This window comes from Gymnogyps californianus, chromosome 3, assembly GCF_018139145.2.
Source record: "Gymnogyps californianus isolate 813 chromosome 3, ASM1813914v2, whole genome shotgun sequence".
In the NCBI taxonomy this organism is placed as follows: Eukaryota; Metazoa; Chordata; class Aves; order Accipitriformes; family Cathartidae; genus Gymnogyps; species Gymnogyps californianus.
The window spans coordinates 48754956-48778979 of record NC_059473.1 but is presented as its reverse complement, the minus strand read 5'-3'; the positions used below and the strand labels follow the sequence as shown (position 1 = coordinate 48778979).

Here is a 24024-nt window from a genome sequence, read left to right as displayed (position 1 = left end):
TTTTGTTGGCTCCAGTCTGTTTGAATTCATTAATCTCTGAGATAGGGTTTTTTTAAAGAGCTGAAAGCTCTTGCTGAAGTTCCAGCTGGTTAATTGTGCTCTGCTCTGCAGTCTTTGGTTGTATTTTCAGATGAAGTTCTGTTGATATTGTAAGTGTATTAGGGTTTTGGTTTGGCTTTTTTGTTTTGGTGGTTTGTTTGTTTGTTTGTTTGGGGGTTTGGGGGGGGGTTTGATTCAGCATGATGGAGGAATGATAAAACATCCTCTGAAACAAATGAAATTATAATTTTTCTCTCTTGCTCGTATAAGCTACTTCTTTCTTGTTCATGAAATCCTCTGCTATTTTAGTATTTATACATGTTGCTCTATGGTTTGGGAATATAGTGTGCAATTTTAGTTTCTTCTAACAGGTCAGGATTTTTTGCTTTGGAAAGAATTGATTTAGGAAGTTTCATAAGTATTTTATAAAATATTCAATTTAGGTACTAGAGGGGGCAGATCAACTTTTTTCTGATCAGGTTATAGTGTTTTGGAGTTGAGTTACAATATTTTTGTATTTTACAGTGTTTGGGAGTTGAATTGCAATACTTATTACATGCATAGACTTCAGACGCAGGAGATTCAGTGTCAGTTCGTGTGTAGGGTCTACTCGGTTATTTGAGAAGGTCCCTTGTCAATTCAACTACAAACCACCAGAAAAATAAGTATCTCTTGTTATAATTAAGTTTTCCTTATGTGTATTAGACAGATGGGAATGTAGCTGAACATTGACCAATGCTTACACTAAACTAGGGCCTAATTAGTACCACTTCAGTAATTTGAAGTTTTCATTTAATTTCACGTGAAGAGTTAGATTTGCATGGACTATGCAACCCGTGACCTATGAACAGTAGTGATATGAAACTCCCGACAATCATCATAATCCAAATGTGTAATAAACTTAACAAGCCTCTCTGTGTTTTATTTCCTTGCTTTTATTTATATCCTCAGGTTGTAATTTTAGACTCCATCTTGTAAGATTTTTCTAAACATGTTTTTGTTCTGTGGTAAGAACTATTTGAAACTAGGCTACTATGACAAAAATAAAGCTAGTCCTCTTTTCTAAAAGCTTACCTACCTTCTGTCCCACTTTAAATATTGTTACACAGTGTATGTGGGCCGCACAGATGCAATAAAGCCAGATCTAAGGGAAATAGAACTTCTGGTGAGTTTTAATTGCTGGTTTATTGGTAGCATTTCATACCTCAGTTTTTTGCTTATCCTCTTAACTTGTAGCTCCTTTTATTCTTGCTCTCAATGAGGAGGACTCATTGTTTATTTACTTTTTACAAGGTAGTCTGGTCACTTAAACAAACATTTTCCCATACATTCTTTTCTTCATTTAGATTTAGGATAAAGACCTGAGTTACCATTCTAAGCAGATTTCTGTATGCAGAAGTGTCCAGTGTTTGCCTTTACCTCCCAAGTAGGATTAGAAGATCTATTAAAATTCCATCTAAATGCAAAAGTTCCCCATTGTCATAGAATTCCTGCAGTAACCTGTAAGTCACAGCAAATTTAGGATTAATTATTCTCATACTCTGACTAAACTCAGGTGCATGCCAAACTTGCAAGTGCCATATGTTAACATCTTTCAACTTGTGCTGTTTTAAAGCATTAAATTACTTCTTAAGATAAGTGTAAGATGATACGAAAAATTTTGTACAGGTACCGCATCTCATGCAAATGCATGGCTTCATTCTGGGTACCGGACCTAATAGTTTTCCTCAGTTTCCCACGTGCATTGGCTATGTACAACCATCTTAAAGATGAATAAGCCCCAGCATGGAGAAGATTATTTTCAAGAATCTTTTTGTGTTTTTACTCAGAGACCTAATTATGCTTCCTGGAAACAAAGGGGGACATCTTTATCCCATTGTGTAATTACATCAGTAAAGGTGTGTTAGTTTTTTTAACAGGATGCATTTACTTCAGTTCTAGATATGCTATTCATCTCCATCCCTTGCTAAAGTTAGGATGACTTGTATCTTTTACGTTTAGAAAGTGAATGGGTGGCCCTTGGCAAAGTTGGGAAGTGCCTTTTGGGTGCACTTGCCATGCAGGCTATCAAAAGCTTCAAATGAAGATGTTTTTCCGCTGTGTAATTTGCTGCTCTGTGTGAGAATCTGCATGTATGTGGCCTTTTTTTGGATTTGCAATTGTTTTGGGACTCAGCTTCCACTAGAATACTGTTGCTCTGCAGACGCTGCTCAGAGCTGCTTGACAAGTCAATAGGTGACCTATAGTAGGATTTAGGAATTAGAAACAGTTTAAATTGTTGGATTAAAAATCACATTATTCACCAAATAGTGGAGTCTAAGGCTACAGCGGAGAAACACTGATTATTTTATGTCATGCTGTTTTAACCCATTTGGGAATTACTCGGGCAGCGTTTAAACTGAAATATTCTCTGTTAGGTCAAACTCCCTTGGCATTTTTTTATATTGCTTATTAAAAAGAAGACTTCCCTAGTGGTAGTTCACAGATGTGCTCTAAACATGGGTGAACGTTCTTAGATTTAAAAGATGAACAATTCCTGGCTCTTATTTTCCTTCTCAAAGAGGGCTTTTGGGTTTCTAGCAGTGAAAAGCCCAGGTCGGAGTCTGATGTGAAAAGCCTACCTGATATTTGCCCTATATACTTACAGCCCCTGACGATTACGCATTTGTTAGCACAGGTACACAGCTGCTGTAACCTGATAAACGTTGGCACAACAGCTTAATAAGAATTATGTCACCCCCCATTACTGATCCAGGCCCTCCTAGCAACTCCCTTTCCTGTACGGTTATGAACAGTCATGCTGTGCTGTAAACAATTTGAAGAAGCTGATTTGGTTGAAAACAAAGCTTTTATTTGGGAGGAGGGGGACTGGGGACAGGGGTCAGCTTAGCCTTCAGCCAGGTCTGTCGTGGGACCTGCCGTGACGCAGTAGTGCCTGCGCAGGGCCAAGCGCCAGACAGCATGGGAGCAGGCGGGGGGGGTTCTTTCTGACACTCTGTATGAATGCACTGCTAGTGTCATTGTACTTGATTTAACATTTCTTTTAAAAATACTGAAATGTGTAAACAGTGCTCCACTGCTGGCCTCCAGAGTTAGTTCTCTGTGCTTTATGCAGTTTTTATGATCTGGGTTGTTCTTTCATACTGATTATTTAAGTGTATTGTAAAAGCACAGAATGGAGGTGTTTCTCATTTTGAAGCTTAGATCTAATGTACTTGAGGTATCAGAATTTTTAAATATCATGTTCCCTTTCTTCAGTCCACAATTCACTGTTCGTCTAATTCTGATCAGCTAATACCTTCCTTATAAAACTTTTTTCCCTATGGTTCTCTGCTTTGGCTATGCAGTTTAACAACAGATACCATTTAGAGCTAAACAAAGGAGGTCTTTAGAGTAGAGTGTTACGCTCACGCAGTTCAGTTCAGGAATATTGTCACCCAGATGAACTGAAGCAGCAGTAGTAGGTTTGTGGTTTTTTTCCTGTTATACACCTTGAAACCTTAAATTATTACTTAAGGGGAAGGATTTCCCAAATTTTTCTTGACAAGGGTACTATCGTTTCACTTTCTGCAAAGATTGTGGGAAAAAGTTGCTTCAAGTGTGAAGGAAAACAGGTAGATAGGTAGCACTAGACAGTTTACTACTGTGGATGAGGCTTTTTTTTTTTTTTCACCTAGAATTTACTGCATTATTTTTTGAAAAATACTTGTAAAGGTTTTTGAGGTTTTGTATTTGGCTATATATATTTGAGAAAATATGCTGCAGGTTTCAGTATGTTAATCTGGGGGGTGGGGGAAATAAACCATCTTTTTATGCTTACTACATTCTTGCTTTCCACAGTCATCTAACTTCTCTACAGTTGAGTAGTTCTGTTCGGACTAACAGCTTTACAGATACACATGCTTTTGGTATTCAGGATTGGAGAAAATAAAGTGAACTGAAAAGAATGTTTACTGTATTATTGTTACTGATACACATATGTCATTGCTCTGTTTTGTTTGGGGGGGAAATAATTTTAGTTATGTTGACCTTCACATTCCTTTGAAAGAAAAGCAGGTTAATAAGCAGTTTACAAAGAAACCTGTTTTATTGTAATGTTGGTAAATGATAGGAGAAAAATCCATGTGCTGTGTATGAGAATTTTGTTCACTTTGGAGCTTAGTATGCATATCTAACTACATATTAACATCCTTTTTGTGTCCTTAATAACTATATGTTTCCTTGTGATGCAGTCTCCTGGAAGGTGGAATCGAAGCAAAATTAAGTCTGTTTCAATACAAATTAAGAATTTGGATTCAAATTACTATAAAGCTTAGGGTAGAAGTTGAGGGAAGATGATGAGTTAACTTTGAGGATGCTTAGTGAGAAGTCTTCCCAAGCATAAGCAAGAGCACAGGCATGTCATTAGAAACATATTAAATGGCATGTGAATTAGGCAGAGAAGGAACTCATTTATCCTAATAATATGTGAGTAGATGTGGTAGCTGGTAAAGATTTTTTTTTTTTAATGTAATCTGAACAGAGATTTATTTTTAAATCATTTTTTATGCTTTAAAAATTCATTAGGTTTGTATTAAGTGAGATGACTTGGAGTTAACACATCTGCTCATAACTTCTTTTAAAAGAACAGGAAAGGGATTGACAAACTGTATAGGCTTCATAAAAACATTAAAAAAGAAGAAACAAGGAGTAAAATGTCAGCTCCTTCAAATTATAATGAAGAATTACTGTAAGGCTTAGAGCATAGGAACAGTTAGAGCAAAAATCCATCTGATCTGGTATCCTCCAGCTGTGGGGTATTTAGCCAAAGAACATAAAAAACAAGTGTAAGATGGTTCCTCCTGGTTTCTAGCTTTCTGTAATTTCAGAATTTCTTTCAGAGTGCATTATATCTGTATCTTTTTTTTTTTTTTTTTTTTTTCCCCCTGAAAGCCCTTGAAGGGCCATACCATGAATCTGTGATCTCTTTTGTGCGTGTTTACACTTTGGCATCTACAGCAGTCTTGTTCCTGGCAGTTCCCCAATTTAATTATGAAATCCTATGGAAAATGTTTTGGGTGTTTTGTTGTGTTTTGTTTATTTTTGGTTTTTTACTTTTTAAAATATGCCAGCTGTGATAGCATGAGTAAGAAAGCTTTCTCTGTTGGCTGATTAGAGAGATGATAAATAATCCAATCTGTGCGACTCATAATCCTGTAGACCTTCACTTCCTTGATTGTTGCTAAGCTGAGGAGTCCGTGTCTATTTAGTTGGTTCTCTCAAGAAAGCTATTCCATGTTTCTGATCATCCTTGTTATCCTCTGAGCCTCATGGTTTTGCTGGTGTCATTTTCTAAGGGAGTAATCAGAATTATAAACAGTTTTCTAAATGTGAACCTTTTAGATTTTTAGTGACCGTGGTGGTTTCTGTTTTGTTTGTTCTTTTCTATTAGTTCTGTTGGCTTCCAGATATTTGAGCTGATAGGTGAAGATGGCTCTGAAAACAATGACTAAAAAGATCATTCTTGAGGGAGGAGTTAAAGCCAGTTTAGAAATTATTACATGGATGTTTGTGCAATTGCAAATGTTTATCTCATCACTATCTGCAAACCAGTGCACATATCATGGGCTTAAACAGAAGGTTTCAACTTCATTTAATGTGCGCTAACAATCATAATCAAGCTTAAGAAAGGTGATGTGTATGGATATAGAGTCTAATGTAATACAATTGCTTGATTAATACGTGCACTGTTTTAAGTGGCAATGCTCTTCCAAAAGCTTGCTGTTTTTACCTAATCTTTGTGTTAGGCAGATCTTTGTCTGAATTCCTGGACCCAAGGGGATGAGATTCTTGCTACCATCCTTTGAAGTTAGGACTGAATAAAAGCAGTGTCAGTCCCAGGTGGCTTCAGAGGCTTCTGGTTAGTCTTGGTCAGTCTGGCCTCCCAAGAAAAGCTGCTGTTCAGTCCCTGCAATTACATATAACTACATGATGCATGAGGTTGTAACTACGAGGGTGGGTGGGTGAGTTGCTGTTGACTCTTTTGCCCTTTGGAACTAAAGGAGCTTGCCTCTAGGTATATTTAGTGGTTGGAGGCAGAGGAAGGAGCATATAAACCCAATCATCTTAGTTTGCAGTTCCCAACAAGGGGAGGTGGTAACTGGTTCTGCCAACAGTGCCCTGATGGGGATCGGTCCCTTACAAGGCTGGAGCATTACTTCACATTTGGACCAGTGAAATACATTTCCCTCCATTATTGCTCCAGTGTTCAGCATCACGTGATCCTTCTCCAGCTCTTGGTTTCAACTGACTTGATAAATTTTCTATACGGTAAATTTAGTTACATTATTGTTTGTCCTTTTTCTGGAACGCTTATGAGCATGGTGAACAGCACATTCATTTAGGGCTTCTCTGAACTTCCATTCCTTGTGAAAACTAACAACTTCCTATCCGTTGTTGAACCAGTTATTAATACAAAAGGACAAGTTCCTTCTTATCCCATGTCACCTTAAAGTCTTGAAGAACTCCTGGTGAGACATCTTGCCATGTCTGTCTTGGAAGTCTAGGTGTTCTGCCAACCAGATCATCCTTCCCCATGTGCTTCTTGGTTGCTTGGGGAAAAAAGAGATTTGTGAAGCATGATTTCATTTTTCTTGATATTTATCTAGCTGTCTTCTGACTTGTGTTTCTCATAACTTTAGCTGATTTTTCTGGTATAAAGTTAAAAATATTCTGCAGTTACTTTGTTTCTTTAGAGACCTTTAAAAAACAAACAAAAAAAGTAACAATTTTTTTTAATTGCCTTTATATTCTTTCCAGACAAAGAAAGTGTCCTTACTTCAGTTATTTATTGCATATTTTTTCCTTTTTTTCTGTAAGTAGAGCTTAAGCAATTATGATGAAAAATTTGGACATGTAGAATGTTAATCTGGAATCATGGGACTCAAAGGAATTCCTTTTCCTTTCCTTTTGAGTAAACATTTGGGATTAACTCAAGATTTAATGAATAAAAATAGGTCTTTCACTTGCTTAGAAAACCGTGTATAACACTAGCTTTTGAATAATCTTCACCTTGATTTCTATTTTACTTTATTATAACAGCAGGAGCAATGAATGCTTTTGCTGCCAAAAGAAAAGAGTTGGAGAAGCTGGGGAAAAAAGGAGGAGGAAGTTGCATATTCAATATCAAAGCAATTTGGGGGATTATTTTAGAAAACGACATTACATTAAAAACTGTGCTCTGTTGAAACCTTAGCACTCTTCTTCCAAGTGACTTGCAGAGTAAAATGACACTGTTTGCTATAGTAGATAATGAAATCACAAGTGATTGTCTTATAAGTGACAATTTAAAGGTTTGTGATACTAACATTTAGACTGATCTGTGTGGTGTCTTGTAAATTGGAGCATGTGGATGACGCAACAGCATGGCTTGAATAGATGCTTACGTTCTCTTGTCTTGAACCTGTTGGCTGTCTCGCAGTAAGTTCACTGTTAACAGTCCTTTCCAAATTTAGTGGTATACTTCGAGGCAGATGTTTTATGAACAAAATTGCATGGTTTTGCAGTAGACTTAAATATTGGCTCTGTCAACTCTAAAAGACTTGTTAATGTCTACTTCACTTGTTTATTGTAAAACTAGAGGCACTGTTTGTTCCTTTACACGAGCTCCTTTACAGTCCTAATGGATGTAAAAAGCATTTCTATTCCTTTTTCTTGTAATCTGCAATTTACCTTGTTTCTTGTGGGTATTAGCAAGGGAAACAGTGCAGTCTTTTGGAACATAATACATAGAGGTATAAAAAATAACAACATGCATGTAAAAGTGCAAAAAGTATTTCTTACTAGAAGAGGATTAGAACAAACTTCTGAAGTATGTTTTAGTTAATGTATTTTCTTTCTTATTCAAGCTTGCATTAAGACCAAATATTCTTTGCTTCTAACAATGCTTGCAGGTTCAATAGGCCTAATATTAGAATTTTCTTTTGACTTTAAATGAATGTAACTTGTTTCTGTATAATTGGTTTTTTTCCAGTTTGGGACTATATAAAAGTAATGAGAACTTAGAGGTTTATCTAGCCATGTAAAATTCTGATTAACACTTGTGGAATGCTTAAGAGATCAAATATAAATGTAATAAATTAATGCCACTTTCTCTGTAGGGTGCTGGTCAAGACAAACTTGGAATATATGTCAAGTCTGTTGTGAAAGGAGGTGCTGCAGATGTGGTTAGTAATATTCTTAAACATCGGAAGCTCAAAGGTAGAAAGATCCTTTGGAAATGCTTTTAAATCCTTTGTTTACTAGTACGTATGAATAATTGTTTTAATTTAGACCATGTTAGCATTGGTGTATGAATTTTCTTCTCTGTTGAATATGTATTTAGGATGGTCGTCTGGCTGCAGGGGATCAGTTGCTCAGTGTGGATGGTCGAAGTTTGGTGGGCCTGTCCCAGGAAAGGTATGGAATGCTTTCCTTGGGTGTCTTTACGTGAAGAAAATGCTAGAGTAATAATTTACTGAAAAGGGCTGAAGGTCGGTTTTTTTACGTTAGGCTTTGTCTTGGCTTTTTATAACTGCCTGTGAATAACCTTAGTAAGTTCAACTGTTTGTGTAGTATTCTCTGTATATGATACATGTTATCTATATAGAAGAGATTGTATTACACATTTGGGCTTTAGTTTTGAGCAAACTTCATTTAGCTCTAATTTTAAATATCTTGGCTTCTGACCTTTAACTGCAGAAACTGGAAATAGTACTTGCCTGTAGGTGTTGTCCGTTTAATAAGCATATCTTCTAGTCATCATCTTCTAATTTTTTTCAAAGTGATTTTAAGTATTAATCAGAAAAAGTGTTTTGTCAAACAAAACATTACTAGAATAAATGTGAGAAATCATGACATACAAACTGATAATAAAGAGGACTAAGTAATACGGTGCCTAATTTTATTTTGTTTTATTTGCTTTGGTTTTTATTGCAGGGCAGCAGAACTTATGACTAGGACAGGTTCTGTAGTAACACTAGAAGTAGCAAAACAAGGAGCAATTTACCATGGTCTGGCAACCCTGCTTAATCAGCCATCCCCAATGATGCAAAGAGGTAAAAATACTAATATTATTTATGTCGATAACAGCTTTATAAGTCTTAGAACGCAGAAAATGTAATAATTCACAGTAGCTTGCCAAATATTACCAAAATATTAAATCAGAAAAGAAACACAATTGCACAGAAAAGAAGCATTTCCTTTCTTATCAAAAGTTCATCTGTTTTTAAATATTGTTTGAAATTATGCTAGTCTAATCATCAATAAATGCTTTGCATATATGCCTTTTAAAAAATTAAATTATGCATTTAAACACAGTTCTGGTTTGAAGTAATTTTTATTTTAACAAATGGAATATAATGAATACAAAGGGTATTAAACTTCAATGACTTTCATATCCCTTTCATAACAGCTTCTCTCCTTCTCTCAGAATATGACTTCCTTGTAACCAGAGAGTGCAATGTAATTACTAAGAGAGAAATAAATAGAAACAGAAGCCCCTGGAACATGTTTTGCCATTGATTTTTTTTTTATTTTTTTTTTAAACTAGAAATATTGAAATGTATCTTCCTAAGTTTCTGTGTCTGATCATAAGAAGTTCTTGGATGTTTCTCCAGTGTTATATCATCCTACTTCAGTGAACTAACAAAAGACATGTTTAAGTCTTACGTAAAATAATGTTGTAAATGAAATAATTTCGTAAAGGAAGACCTTTTCTACATATAGGGTAGTACTACAGTATAGAAAAGAATGGGTTAAAAGAATAAATCCTTATTATCCCAGTTTACAACACCATCCCAGATGCCATATGCCTCTGAGAGTCAGCAAGAGACTTTTCAGTAAAGCACATTTGACTTTTCCAAATATTGTTGTACCTTTTCAAAAGCTCTTTTGAAGCATACAAATCAAATAAATCCTGTATAGTTGATACAAGAGTGGGTTTTGTATCTGAAGAAGTAACGATTTTAAAATCTAGCATTTGCTTTACTGGGAACTCATTTTTAATTACAAATGCAGGGTAGCTCTGGTTTGAAAAAGAATATGCTAGACAGTAGTTAATGTAAGTGAAAGGGGGAAAATACATATCCAACTGTTACAGTTTCTGACCGCCGTGGCTCAGGTAAACCCCGACCAAAGAGTGAAGGTTTTGAGCTGTATAATAACTCCACTCAAAATGGGTCACCGGAGAGCCCTCAGCTGCCGTGGACAGAGTACAGTGAACCAAAGAAGCTTCCAGGGGATGATAGATTAATGAAGAACAGAGCCGATCATCGCTCCAGTCCCAATGTAGCAAGTAAGTAAGATTATCCTTCTTTTAGGGGTAGATGCCTCCTCCACTAGTTTTAGAGGCTGTTGAATTCGAAAAGGGGATGATTGTTTTTAAAAATGGATTAAGTTTAAAATGCCAATGTAGTAGTAACATTTGGAGCAAGCCTCTTGTTAGAACTATTCAAAGGAAAAATCATAGTTACTTTGTGAATACTATTATTTTATTAAGTTATGTAAATTATTATTAACAGTCACATGTATGCTTCTTTAACTTTCCAACAGATCAGCCTCCAAGCCCCGGGGGAAAGAATGCTTATGCATCTGGAACTACCACCAAAATAACCTCAGTCTCTACTGGAAATCTTTGTACAGAGGTCAGAAGTGGCAAGCAAAATGCTGGCTATTAAACTTCCCTTAGCTATCAATAGCGTCAGTGTGCTTGAGTCAAACCAGTGTCTTGCTTAACTATTGGAATATAATGCTGGTGCTAGTGGCTGGGTGGGGGTTTTGCTTATTACAGCTAATGAAAGATTGAGACAGCTTTGAGTGATTTTATTAGATTTTGTTCATGAAGTTGTCCTTGTGATTTCTTAAGTTTGTACAATATTGCGTACTTGTTTTCAGACCATAAAAACATGAGTCATAACCACAATTATATTTCATACTAGACAACCTCTTTATCTCCTGTTCCAGACAAATAATGCTCTTATGAGCCAAAGAAAACATTTGGAAAATGCATGTTTAGAATAATATTCCATACAGATCTGTGTAATTAGAAAATTCTACCTTATGTTCTTTCTACCTTTTTCAGGAACAGACTCTGCCCCCACGACCTGAAGCTTATCCCATCCCAACCCAGACCTATACTAGAGAATATTTCACATTCCCAGCTTCAAAGTCCCAGGATCGAATGGGTCCAGCTCAGAGTCAGTGGCCAAATTATGAAGAAAAACCACAGGTCCAGGCAGAAAGTAACCATTCGATCAATGCTACAATGCAGGTGAGAAGTAATTTCTTTCAATATAAGAAAAAACGAGAAAGAAACTGCTTCCTTTCCACTCCCAGACTGCTGGAGACATTTTTGCAGAACAGTCAACTCGATAATCTCAGAGCTGTTGAGGAAAAACTATACCACAGGGGGGAACAACTGTACTTTTGCCAAGATTGGCTTGGGTTCAGAAACCCTACTCTCCCCCCGCCCCGAATTTATGTTGTTATGTTCTGCAGACCTGTTGTCTGGGATGTTTTAATCCCCCATTAGAGGTAATGGGGTGTAGATGGTAGTTTGTCTTGTAAGGGTTACAAGACAAGGGTTTGTCTTGTAAAATGTTTTGTGGTTTTCTGAAAAGCAAACTAAATCTTTCACTCTTCCAAGAAGGTTGATGTGGAAAAATCTCTTTCACTGCAGGGTGCATTGTTTAAGTGACAAAGTCAAGTATTAAAAATGAAATAAAACAGTACTTTGAGACCTATCCAAGGTCTTCAATAAAACACATTCCTTGCTCTCATTTAAAAAAAAAAAAAAAAAAAAAAAAAATTCAAGTTGCATCTGTTATCAAAGTGCAGATGCTTCTTGACCTGAAACGAATTTACTCCCACTGTACCTTTATAAATTCAAAAAATAATGTTGTTCTGCTCTTTGTAAATTAGGACTTTACTCAAATCCATACAGGAAATTAAATCGAGATCTACTAAATCCAGTCACTGGATCATCTTTTTCTCTAATCCACCAGAGACTTAAAAATATAGAGAGAAAACTTTTTTGCTATTTCTTAATTTGTGATAAAAACTGAGCCTGGTGTAAGGCTCTGCATGTTTTACTTTTGGAAAAGCAGTGTCATGTAAATTATCTTGAGATTGCATCACAGAATCAAAGCAAAGATTGATTATTGATTACTCACATATGTATCAGCAAGTGAATTCAGTAAAAAGTCAATTGAATAAAAGCTTAGTGCTTTTTTTTTTTCCCCAGTATTATAGATACCAAATCCTAATTATTTCAGCTGTTAAGAAAATAAATGTTATACCCGAAGTAGGATGGTAATTTTGAAGGAGAATGCTGCAAGTTAAATGACTGTGGCAAATAGCTATGGAAATATTTTGCTGAATTTCCATGCTTAACTCCTTTGCCTTTCGTGATTTCATCTCACTTAATCTTAGCTGCATAGTTAATGTCTAGGCTCTCTCTGTCAATGATGGGACACGGGGAGGCTAGTACCTCCAGAGAACGGTTCCTACCCATTTGTCTTAATGGGATGAATTGCTGCCTGGACATGCATCTCTCCCCTGCTTAAGACAAGCTTAAATGAGTAGCTTAGATAAGGTGGTTAAAACTGGTGAGAAGAACCCCATCTGTTAAAGTTGTTGACAGATACTGAATTTGAGCTATGGTCTTAAGGCTGAATGCAGTGCAGAAAGGCATTTTCATAAAGCAAACGGCTAGAAGCTTTAGCTCCTTACAAGCATTGAAAGTGTACACAATTTTTCCCCACCATACAATAGTTCTTTTAGGTTGAAAATTAGAGGAAAATAGACTTTTTAAAAAAATATCCTTTTAATCTTTACAGTGAGAACTGGGCTTGTAAAAAAAAAAAAAAAAAAAAAAAAAACCAACCAAACAACCAAAAAAAAACAACCAAAAAAAACACCCTGCCGTAAGCTACTGACGGATGTGAAATGCCTGTTCTCTGTTCCGAAGGCATTAGCAAACTGTTTGGCTAGATGCATCTTTACAGCAAGTCTAACACAAATAGCTGTGTGTTCAGCTCTTCTGGACTAATAGAGCATAAAAAATACACTTGTTCATCTCAAAGAAGGCATTCTTTAGAGGTCATGGTTAAGGTCACTGATGGAGGAAAAAGAAAAAGAGTTTGCTTTGTTAGTCTTCTCTCAGTTGTTGATAATTGGTACGTTATGTGTTCAGTGCTTAGTAGTTCCTAACATTCAAAGTATGAATATTTGCTTCGAGAAAATCATTAACAGATTTGATAAGCCTAACTTATGGTCCAGCATTCCTTTTCAGGAGGTTGTACAGTGCAGTGAGACCCTGAGCTTGTATAAAAAAAGACGTGGTGTTTGACACACTAAAAAAGCGACAAAAGCACAGACCAATACACCCATGCCCCAAGAGCAGGTAGAATTAGACCTGACTGCCCAGATTCCATACCCGCGAATGGTGCTATAGTAATGAGAGCTTCCCGCAGGCCATCTCGCCTGTTAATGGAGGAGGGTGGGCAGTGGCTCCCGTGTCTCTTCCTCAGCAGCCTTTCTGTTTGCCTTCCCAATAGGAAAAATGTTTAATCAAGCCAGCTGAAGGCTGAATGGCAGAGCTGGTCTGCCTGAGCTGCTGTTCCAAGCTGCCAGGACTCTCGTGCTCACATGTGGGGGAGGGGGTGTCAGGGATAGTCCTGAGAAATTGTGCGAGCTGGGGAGGTTTTCAGCTTAAGCTCCATTTTGTGTTCATCCTTCCTCCCAGACCAGGTTTCCAGGCATTTCAGAGGTTGCAAAGTCTTCCATGGCTTGAATGAGTTAAAAGGACTGAGAAGAATATTTTATTGTTGGTTCTGGGAAACTTACTGGGCATGGAAATGCTGAAATTCACTAAAAGTAATTACTTGCAGTAATAAGAATGCGGTTTGTGAGCCATTTTCAAATATGTTTTAATATAGATGGACTATGAAATACATGCCTTCTTTAATTTTTTCCAGCGTGTGGCTCGTTCCCAGGAAGAACTCAGAGATAAAGTTTTCCAGCCAGAGAGGAATCGTTTGGAAGTTGTTATACGGAAGGATGTAGAGTACATTGATCGGAAGTCAGACAGCGATCAGTGGATGAACTCATCTGTGGATTCTAGCACATCTAGCCAAGAACACCTGAACCATTCATCCAAACCAGTGTCGCCTGGTTCTTGTTTAACTAAAAGTGGACCTGGCCGTTGGAAAACTCCAGCTACTAGCCAGCCGACTCCAGTGGCCATTTCCCAGCCCATCAGAACAGATCTTCCCCCTCCACCGCCACCTCCTCCAGTGCATTATGCAGCTGAATTTGATGAACTACAAATGGATTTGCCTCTGCCTCCCCCTCCTCCTCCAAATCAGGTAGGAGCACAAGCATCCTCCCAGGTAGCTGCTGCCGAGCGTAAAAAAAGAGAAGAGCATCAGAGGTGGTATGAAAAGGAAAAGGCACGTTTGGAAGAAGAACGAGAAAGGAAACGTCGTGAGCAGGAGAGAAAACTGGGCCAAATGCGTTCTCAGCCACTAATTCCTGCTCAGCCTGTGGTTCCTCCTGTGTCCCTTCAACAAGTGAAATCAGAAAAACCTTCAACTTTGCAGAGGTCTCAAGAAACAGTCATTCGAGAGTTGCAGCCCCAACAGCAGCCTCGGACTATTGAGCGGAGAGATCTGCAGTACATTACTATCAGCAAGGAAGAACTGTCCTCTAGTGATAGCCTCTCTCCGGATCCCTGGAAACGGGATGCTAAGGAGAAACTGGAGAAGCAGCAACAGATGCACATTGTGGACATGCTGAGTAAAGAGATTCAGGAACTTCAGAACAAGCCTGATCGTACAGCAGAAGAAAATGACCGCCTCCGCAAACTCATGCTTGAGTGGCAGTTCCAAAAGCGACTTCAAGAATCAAAGCAAAAGGATGAAGATGATGATGAAGAGGAGGATGATGATGTGGATACTATGCTCATCATGCAGCGACTGGAGGCAGAAAGAAGAGCAAGGGTAAAAGGGGATAATCCTTTCTAGACAAAAGTATTGTAAATATATATCTTGGTGGGTTCTCTGGCTTTGTCAGAGTATTTTGATGTTCTTACAGGGTAAAGGAGGATGAAGCTTTCTTAAATACCTTGAATTTTAAAATTGCTAACTTACAGTGGCTTCAGCAGTTAAGTGATGTATTATGAAAGTGTCATAGCTACCTATTATAGAATGCAAGTTGGCAGTTGAATTTACTTTTCTGGTTGTGGGGAAAGAAATTCCCTTTGGGTAAAGGGATTTTGCCATGTACCTGGAGTAGGATTAGAAAGTTAAATATGGCAGGAATTTGCTTACAGGAAGGTAAGCAAAAACATTTGAAATTATGAAAGTCTCTAGGAGAATCAGGAACAAAAATAGTGTGATTCCCTACCCCCCACCCCCCACCGCCCCCGATATATTTACCTCTAAGAGTTCTTATTTCTAGTCTTGGACCTGAACACAGACACTGAATGCATGCTGTTTCCAGGGAACAGTGAACTGAACTGAGATTCCACCTTGCTGGTCTGCTCCAACTAAAGGCTGGGGTATAAGGCAGCTGCTACCTCTACCTTTGTTACCACCTCAGTGGTGACCCCAGCAGTGCTGGGGGGAAGCATTAGGTTTTGGGTGTTTGTTACAACTAATACACCTGTCTAGGGCTCCAGCTCATACATACCTGGATTTTGCATGGTGTCCAGTTTAATCAATATCTGACAAGGTTTGCCTGCCTTAGCTTCAGTACTGTGAAAGTTCATAATATATGTAATAAGATAATACAACTGAATAGTATGATGAAGTTTTTATCACTCTGCTGGTGGCTGTTGTCTCAGAATCTGTTAAATTTATTGTTACTGAGAAACAATTTCTATAGGAAAATTTGTTTTCTTGTCTCAATAATAGCATGGATACCAAAGTTACATACCAATAGCTATGCTTTGACAGGCTTAAAAACTAGCTCTGTAATATGCTGAGTGTCTTCTGTTTGTTTATCGTGAAAAGTTGACTTAATTCTGTGATAAGCAATTTTTAATTCTTGAGGAAATGTTTGGACATGCTTATTTTGACATTCAGAAATAGCTATCGGCTTGAGTAGTATTTGAGTTCAGGCTTGTTTTGGCAGCTTGATTTCCTAAACTTACTCTTCTCATTTGCTGCAGTCTGCATTGCTTTCCTTTTTTCTTGTGGCTAACTTTATTACTGTGTAAAACAATAGGTACCTCAAACTTGGAAACTGAAGAAAGGAAAAGCTAAATATATCTTTGGCAAACAGGTTGCGTTAAAGCCCAGCATCGCCAGCATGTAATTTGTAGCACATAGGCAGTTACCTATGGGCATAAAAAATGCATGTAAAACTGCCATTTTAACAAACAGTGTCTTTAAAATTTTACTGTAGCAAGGCTAAAAAAGCCATGTGTCATTAATGGAAAGCCAGTTGTATTGCATAACATTATATCCGTCTTCTCTGCAAGTGCTGGATTTAAAATACTATTTGTGCATAAAGTTCTCCCAGCATTTTGGAACATTTTGAAACTAAAAAAATAACAGTTGTCTTGAACTGAAGTAATGTTTGCATTTTGGTTACATTTCACTGTCTATACTACTAGAGATGCAATAAGTAGCATCTTTGGAGAATTACTGAGGTTTTGAATGAGTCAAACCAATACTGATAAAAATTTCGTATTATTTGATTGTTTTCATTTCTGTATTTCAGGATTATGTAAATTCAGTTCCTCGTTCTAAAGCAGCTGACTTAACAAATAAAAGAAAATGCTTTTGAAATAGCACAAGTCTAACCTATCTTTATTTTCACTGTGCATCTTTCTTTTTTTCCCCTTTCTTACTACCTGCAGCAGACTGCTGTGCCAGCAATCTCTGTTCTAGATTTGGTATGTTTGTTTCTTTCTCTTCAATATCTCTTTCCCATTTCAATTCCTGATATTATTAATAACCACCCTATGTGCTTTGGATGATGATTTGGCATCTTTGGGTGTTCAAAAATCATTGTGATACAATAAGCAGTAAGTTAACTGTAAGCATGCATTTGAATGTTTCCAGATGTGGTGACTCCTTTCCCTATGTTTCCTTCCTTTTAGATCTTGTGTTCTGCTTGCAGGCTTGATTTGTTTGTTGTAGCAGTGGTCTAATATAACACTGTGTGTTTGACGTTTTGTACAATCATGTTTATAAAATCTTAACTAATAACTTTGAACGAACAAGCTGTGAGGTAAGATTTCCTCCCTTCCCTTCCCTACCCGTGCAGGTTTTAGAAGAGCTCTAGCAACACCATTCCTTTCCAATTTGAAGTGAAATTGTCCTGAGAGCCTAATAATACAGCATACTGTTTCAGCACATGCTGAAATCCTGTTGTTTACAGGTGTTACAATTTTCTCATTAAAGTAAAAATGGATTGTAAACTCAGAAATTACTTCTGAACTAGTATTTCCAAGTAGGTCACATAAACATGCAATTATTAAGTTACCATATAATTTCAGTTTCAATTGGTTCATACTATTCTTTTGCATCTAACACGACAGGCTTTCAGATTGGAGCAGTAGTTGCTATGACTTCAGCTAATTCTGTACTTTATTGCTGTCATTAGAAATGGGTACATGGAAAAAGAGTTCTGTAGTCTTCTAGAGAAGAAATACATCCCCTTCAAAGTCTATTTCTATATAATTAGTATACCAGTTTGAAAGAAAGGTAATGCTTGCAAGTCCTGTTAGTATATTTAATTTGTGCTGCTGGAAAAAACTGTAAACATAGTCTGTTCAGAATATGGATTTGGATATTTGACACTGCTTTATTTAAAAAAAAAAAAATCACCTTTTAAAATGCATACTTCAGATAACTTGGTCTGTCTAAGGTGTTTGGTTTTGTATCTGTGTGGTACATGAGTGTTAAGCAATTGACAGCAGTGAAACAGGTGAAGCGTGTCAGCTTTCTGAAGTAATGGACAAGCCAGGAGTCATGGATTTTTCAGACTTAGTATCTATCAATATTTTTTCTTATTACTACTCGGGTATTTTTTTGCTTAAGCCTTGGTCCCCAGAGCTGCGACCGGATAGATAAAGTACTTTGCCAAGCAGGCTGTAAAATTCTGGATCTTTCTGCGACAGGAGGTTGTGAAGGCAGACAGTATCATCAGCTTTAAAAATGGATTAGACAAATTCATAGACAATCACGCCTGTAAACAGCTACTCAAAGGATTACACAAGGCTGTACCAGCTGACATTTCTAGTGCCCTGCTGAATGCTGGGGCAATACTAGAAGAAATGGCCAGGCTCATGTGCAGCTCTTCTTGCCATGGTCAGAGACAGAATACTGCGCTAGATGGATTCATGGCCTGAATCAGTCGAGGATTTATGATGTTCATAAATTTAGCTTTAAAAAAAGAAAGCAAGCTAATTCTGAAATAGATGATGTTGAATGCTATACCCAGCAAATACCTCTTTTTCCTAATTTCATCATTTTCATACTGTTCACATGACTTTCTGGGCATAGTTGCATCTGTCCTATGCCACTTCATGTACCCAAGTAACTACCTGTTTCGGGGGAAAAAAACACCACTTTCGAATGCTTAGTGCTTTTTATGTATGTCTTAACGTGAGCATTGGTGATAGCTGGTCTGCTAATTACAAGGCTGATGAAACGTGATGAATAGTTAATGCATGAATTGTCAATTTGGCTAGTGTTTGTCTTTTTAAATTCCCTGGGCCACTAACAGATCTGACCCAGCTTTAGCTGTCATAAATAAAAAGGTATAAATTTGAAGTTCTTCTGGAACATCTGTTAAAGTGTTCTAAGCAGCGCTTGGAGAAATGAATTTTGTCTGAAACCTGAGACTTCCTGGATGCCTGCCAGTCCCGTGACTATCTTAACATTTCTGATACAGATCAGCCCGATAGCTCAGAAGGAAGGTGGCCTTTTTCGCCCTCCTAGGTAGGAGGAGTCCTGCAAGCATACGTTGGCAATAGGGGGACAGAGTTGTGCAGCTAAGCGAACTGTTGGCAGTTTGCAGTAGAGCTGAGACAAAGCAGGGGGAAAGAATTAGTGCTTTGTGCTTAGCTGCTTTGCTCAGTTACAGCTGGGAGAATGCTCTTCTCCGTCACTCTGGCTGTACGGATCCGTTGTTTCTACCTGTCACAATATAAACACGGGCAGCTTTGGAGAAACCCTGGAAGTACAGTAAATCACATGAAAACATGACTTTTAAACTAGAGAAAAACTAATTGGGATAGAGAATTATCGAATCAAAATATTCAGTCTGGGAATCTAATAGGCCTCCTACTAGAAACGGGACATGAAGCTAATCTTCCTTAGCATCTTGAAAATTTGGGATGAAGTTTGACTTGGGTACTGTTGTACACAGTTACAAACATAAATGCCTGCAAGCGCTCTGGCATGCCTCGCCGTCCCACCGCTCCCTGCCCTGGTCTGGAAATGCTCCAAAGTAGAAACTAGTTACTAATCATAAAGAAATGACATGTTACTCTCTTAATAATTGCTCTGTTCCCACTTGTGCCTTACATATAATTTTTGGCCTTTTTACTAGGTATTATGTTTAGAATAGCCTCTGACCTGGATACAGTTGTCTTTGCAATTATTATGGTTCAGATGTTGACAACAGTTCCCAGGTGGGCACCCTGCCCAGTTTTCCCTTCTTTCTGTAGTTAAGGTCACAAGAAAATAAAACAAACCAGTCCTACTTCCCCTTTAATTTAGTTTGAAATATTTTCTTGTTTAAGTGCATTTGAATAGGAATATTTGCTACTAAGCAAGAAGGCATCCATGCCATAACCTGGGATCAGTAACTGCCATGTTCAGAGTTTTTCTCTAAATGCAATTGGGACAGAGTCAAGGAGTTTTCCTCTATCTTTTCACTGTGCAGTTCCTCCTCCCCCCGCCCCCCCCTTTTTTTTTTAAAGAGGAAATTACTTCTCTTCTATAAACTCTTTTGAATTACTAGCTGTCTTTCTTTTTGACGGCAATATTATCTCCTTTGCTAAAATAATGTCTTTTTAATAACCAAGACAAGAGGAGGTCTTAATCCAAGCAGGGAATTGGTTAACTACTTTATTCCCTGCTCTACCATATATACTGAGCTTTATGTCATTTTCAGTTAGGAATTACAAAAGTTTTAGCCGTAAATAAGGGGAATTTACTTGGAAGTAGCATCCTTTAGTATACGTTTGCCAAATTACTGCCTAAATGAAATTAACTAATTTTGTTACTTAGCTTTCATGCTCAGAAATGGTGGGGTTTAATACTTCAAATGAGAGGTGTTTTCACTGCAATTAGTCTGTATCGCTGTTTGAAGATGTAGAAGGCAAATGTTTTCAAAATTACCTGTGGTACAAGGTCATAAGATACCCATAACACAAATATGACATGAACAGTGAGGGGAGATAATCACCAGAAAATTAGTCCAAAAAAAAGTTTGTCTTTAGAATTTATTAGAAAACCTCATCTGCTTTAAAGCACATTTCCTGTTAATTAATTGGGGGGGAGAGATACCTACGTGAAAGTTGTCCTCACAAAGTCTATTAAAACTAATTTTCTCTTACTATATCATTATTGCTTTGTGTATTAAGGGCCTTTCTCTGTAAATTAAACTGGATTGTAAAAACAAATCCAGGAGCAGAGAAGTATCCGTGTTACATGCAGCTTATAGCACGATCCAATGATTTACTGATTTATACCAATCAGTATAAAAGATCTTGGGGGGGCGGGCGGGCGGAAATCACTTTAAAACATATGCTGCAGTAAGAAATAACACAGCATGTAGTCCAGTTAATTTCTACTTGTGAATATTATTGTGCTAGTGAATATTCCTGTCCATCAAGGGCTTAGATACTGTTAGCTTTAGAGAATCATGCAAAGTTGGGATTGTTGCTCAGTTTTCTTATCTGTGCAGTGTTTAGCATAAGCATATATAAAATAGTATTGTCTGTTGGACATCAGTTGTTCATGTGAGCTGTTTAATCTCAGTAGTCAAAGATTTCTTTGCCTCGCTCTCTGCTTTTTCCAAAACACATCTGTTGCAGATACAGTGGGAGATTTTATTTATCTCCTGAGACTATTGGCAGACTTGCTGAATGAGCCTGTTACTTTAAATGGATTGACCCTTTGACTAATGAGTCATGATTTTCCGGTGCTTAAATACTAATCCAAAATGAAGAACTAATTGGCTGCTGGAGCTGTGGACTGTGGGTTCCAAGTATTTAATTTCACTTTACTGTACCTATGAGACTATGGTTGCTGAAGCTGTCTGGAACTTGAGTCACCTCAGTCTTCTGCTAGGGGTTCATATACGACTGCTAAAAATGTCTCCTTGTGTGTTTTGTGCTTTTACGTATGTAGTTCTGTGCATTTCTTTTTTTTTTTTTTTCCTTTTTTTTTTCCCCTAAGAGATTTTAGGTAAACCAGTGTAACAAAGCGTACTCTTAACCGCTGGAATTATATTGATTTATCTGTAGTGTAGCATTTTCTACTGAATGAGTTATTTTTAGATGCAAATACTTGGGTTACATTTTTTTTGACCCATCTTACGCACGAGCGATGAAAAAATTAAAGGTGCGTCTCTGTTAGTTACAGGATGAAGAACGCAGACGGCAACAACAGTTGGAAGAAATGCGCAAACGAGAAGCAGAAGACAGGGCCAGGCAGGAAGAAGAGCGCCGACAGCAAGAGGAGGAGCGGACCAGAAGAGAGGCTGAAGAAAAGGTTGTGGTCTTCTGAGTGCTGCAGGGGTTCTTACAGGCCTCTCCTCTTTGGCCTGGCCAGTAACAGCTCGGTGTTGGGTCAGCAGGGGTTAAACACACTAGCCCTAGTGATCAGGGTGATGGCCCAAGGCTTCAGTTTATCCGATATAAAACAAAAAGTAATCAAACAAATAGCCCGTTTGCGGTGGCTGGAGTTGACTGGTATTGCAGAAATAGTACTGTAGGCTTACTGGCTGAAGGTTTTTAGCAGTGGCAAGGGCTTGCCTTCAGAGCCTTTTCTGAAAGTTAGGGCAGAAATCAATTATCTCCTGGTTTCCTTCAGCCCCCAAAATGACTTGCCTACCTTCTTTATTATAGCGGCTGAGTTAATGGTGTTGGGTTTTGCTGTGTCTCAGAGATGGCACTTAAATATTTTTGCAGTAATTGTTTTATACAGAGAGAGAGAGAAGTATGAAATCAGTGGAGTGGAGATGAGTACTCCATATTGTCTTTTATGTTTGGACTATGGGAGGAAAGGGAATTGGTTTCTAGAAAGGAAGCAAATAATTTCAGCAGATAAGTCACTGTGCAATCAAACATTCTAAAAATTCAGGCTTCTAGGTTCCTTCAGAACATTATACATGAATTTCAGAAGCTTTATTGTTCAAAACTGGAAGACAAAGCACCTCATTTGACTCTTAGCATGTTTGCGAAGACCCTCTTCTTCCTAGAGAAAGAACAGTTACTTTTGTTCAGATTGGAGACTTGCCTGTTAGTAACACTGACTTCAGAATGAAGAAAGAGGGCTAGCTTTTAATGTTGAGAGAAATTTCATCTTGGAAGATTGAGCAAATATATTTAAAAAAACCCAAACCCTTAGTTACATTCACTTTGTTAATTTGTTTTGTTAGATTGTTTTCAAGCTTTGTTAGACTGTTCTCCATGAGCAGTATGGGTTGATGAGTAGATGAAAGCTAAGCTGGGGGTGGTGATAGGTGAGAAGTGAGGAAGGTGTATCTGGACTGAGGAAAGTATTTAAAAATATACTGTAGGAAGTTTAAAAAAAAAAAAAAAAGGCAACCAAAAAAAACCCCCAAGGCTTTCTTAATTTCTGACAATGACGCAGCCAAATGACATTCGGATCACACACTTGAAAGGGTTTTCACTGACAGATCTTGACTGAGACACTTGCACATCTACCAACTCAGAACTCAGTACCATCTGACCACTACAATGGTTTTAGAGAGTAAAATGAGATGAGTTTAGATGAGTTTCATGTCTTTGCTCTAGATGAACAACATCAGATTTATTATTTTTTTTTAGCATAACTGACTGACGGTGTTGAGCAGATAAGCAGATAAGGTGGATTTTTTTTTTAAACACGTGGATTAAAAACAGAAAAGATGGTTGTTCAAAATGTCATAAATTGTCAGCAGAAGTTATACTATGCTTAGACAGAAGGTTTTTTGTAACATGCAGTTTCCAAATACACATTTTCAAGCGTTATCAAATGAACTACTGAATAGACCCTTGTATTAATTCACAATGTGGCTTAGACAAGAGCCGAACAGAATTAAATGCTATTTAGTTTAAAAACAGTAAAAATCTTTTAAACTGGAAAAATACATAGAAGGTATTTCATGGCCTTTTAAATGGTCAATAGCCTCATATAAATACCATTAGCATAGGTTTTTTTAATTTGTTTTTTATAAATGTGTTTTAAAAACAGTTATTTGATGTCTATTTTAGAAAAGTTCTTTGTAATTTGATTTCTACGTGAAAGTAGTTTTCCTGGTATTTATACTAGAAGCTTTGTTAGGAGTCATCTATTCCAAGGCTCTGTTGATTAATTTACATTGTATAAGCATGCAGCAAAATTACAAAGTTCCTTTTTTAAGACGGTAGTTAATTTTAGTTATTTTCCTCTCCCACAGATTCTTTACAGCTTTAGTAAATCTACCCCTTATTAACTGTAGTTACATTTTGAGTAATAAATACTGGACTCGCCTTTAGTTCACACAGGCAATTGCCTTAGTTACCACAGGCAGTGGTAACTCTGGAAATAACAGCAATGCTGTGTTACAGGACGACTGCCATTTTTTTCATAGTAGTAAATATTCTTTGTATGAGTCCATATAGATGCCCTGCTTATTGCCAGAAAAGGAGACAAAAAAAGATGTTTGTAGCTCGGTGATGGAAAACTTAAATCTCTCTTGGATTGAAATGTCTGTCTTTCTGACCACTGTGTTTCT

The 24024-nt window shown here is 37.4% G+C and overlaps 1 protein-coding gene across 12 annotated transcripts in view; it reads left to right on the top strand.

The window, feature by feature from the left end:
- AFDN (afadin, adherens junction formation factor) overlaps nt 1-24024 on the top strand; it is a 133415-nt gene that overhangs the window by 101379 nt on the left and 8012 nt on the right. For 8 of the 12 annotated variants that reach the window (XM_050895095.1, XM_050895091.1, XM_050895088.1 and 5 more), the window contains 8 exons: nt 8178-8243; nt 8402-8475; nt 8995-9113; nt 10157-10351; nt 10609-10700; nt 11138-11326; nt 14034-15056; nt 21660-21794. In XM_050895095.1, coding sequence (XP_050751052.1) covers nt 8178-8243; nt 8402-8475; nt 8995-9113; nt 10157-10351; nt 10609-10700; nt 11138-11326; nt 14034-15056; nt 21660-21794 — 1893 coding nt within the window. The remainder of the gene's footprint in view (nt 1-8177; nt 8244-8401; nt 8476-8994; nt 9114-10156; nt 10352-10608; nt 10701-11137; nt 11327-14033; nt 15057-21659; nt 21795-24024) is intronic. The other 4 variants (XM_050895093.1, XM_050895092.1, XM_050895089.1 and 1 more) reach the window with 2 other exon arrangements.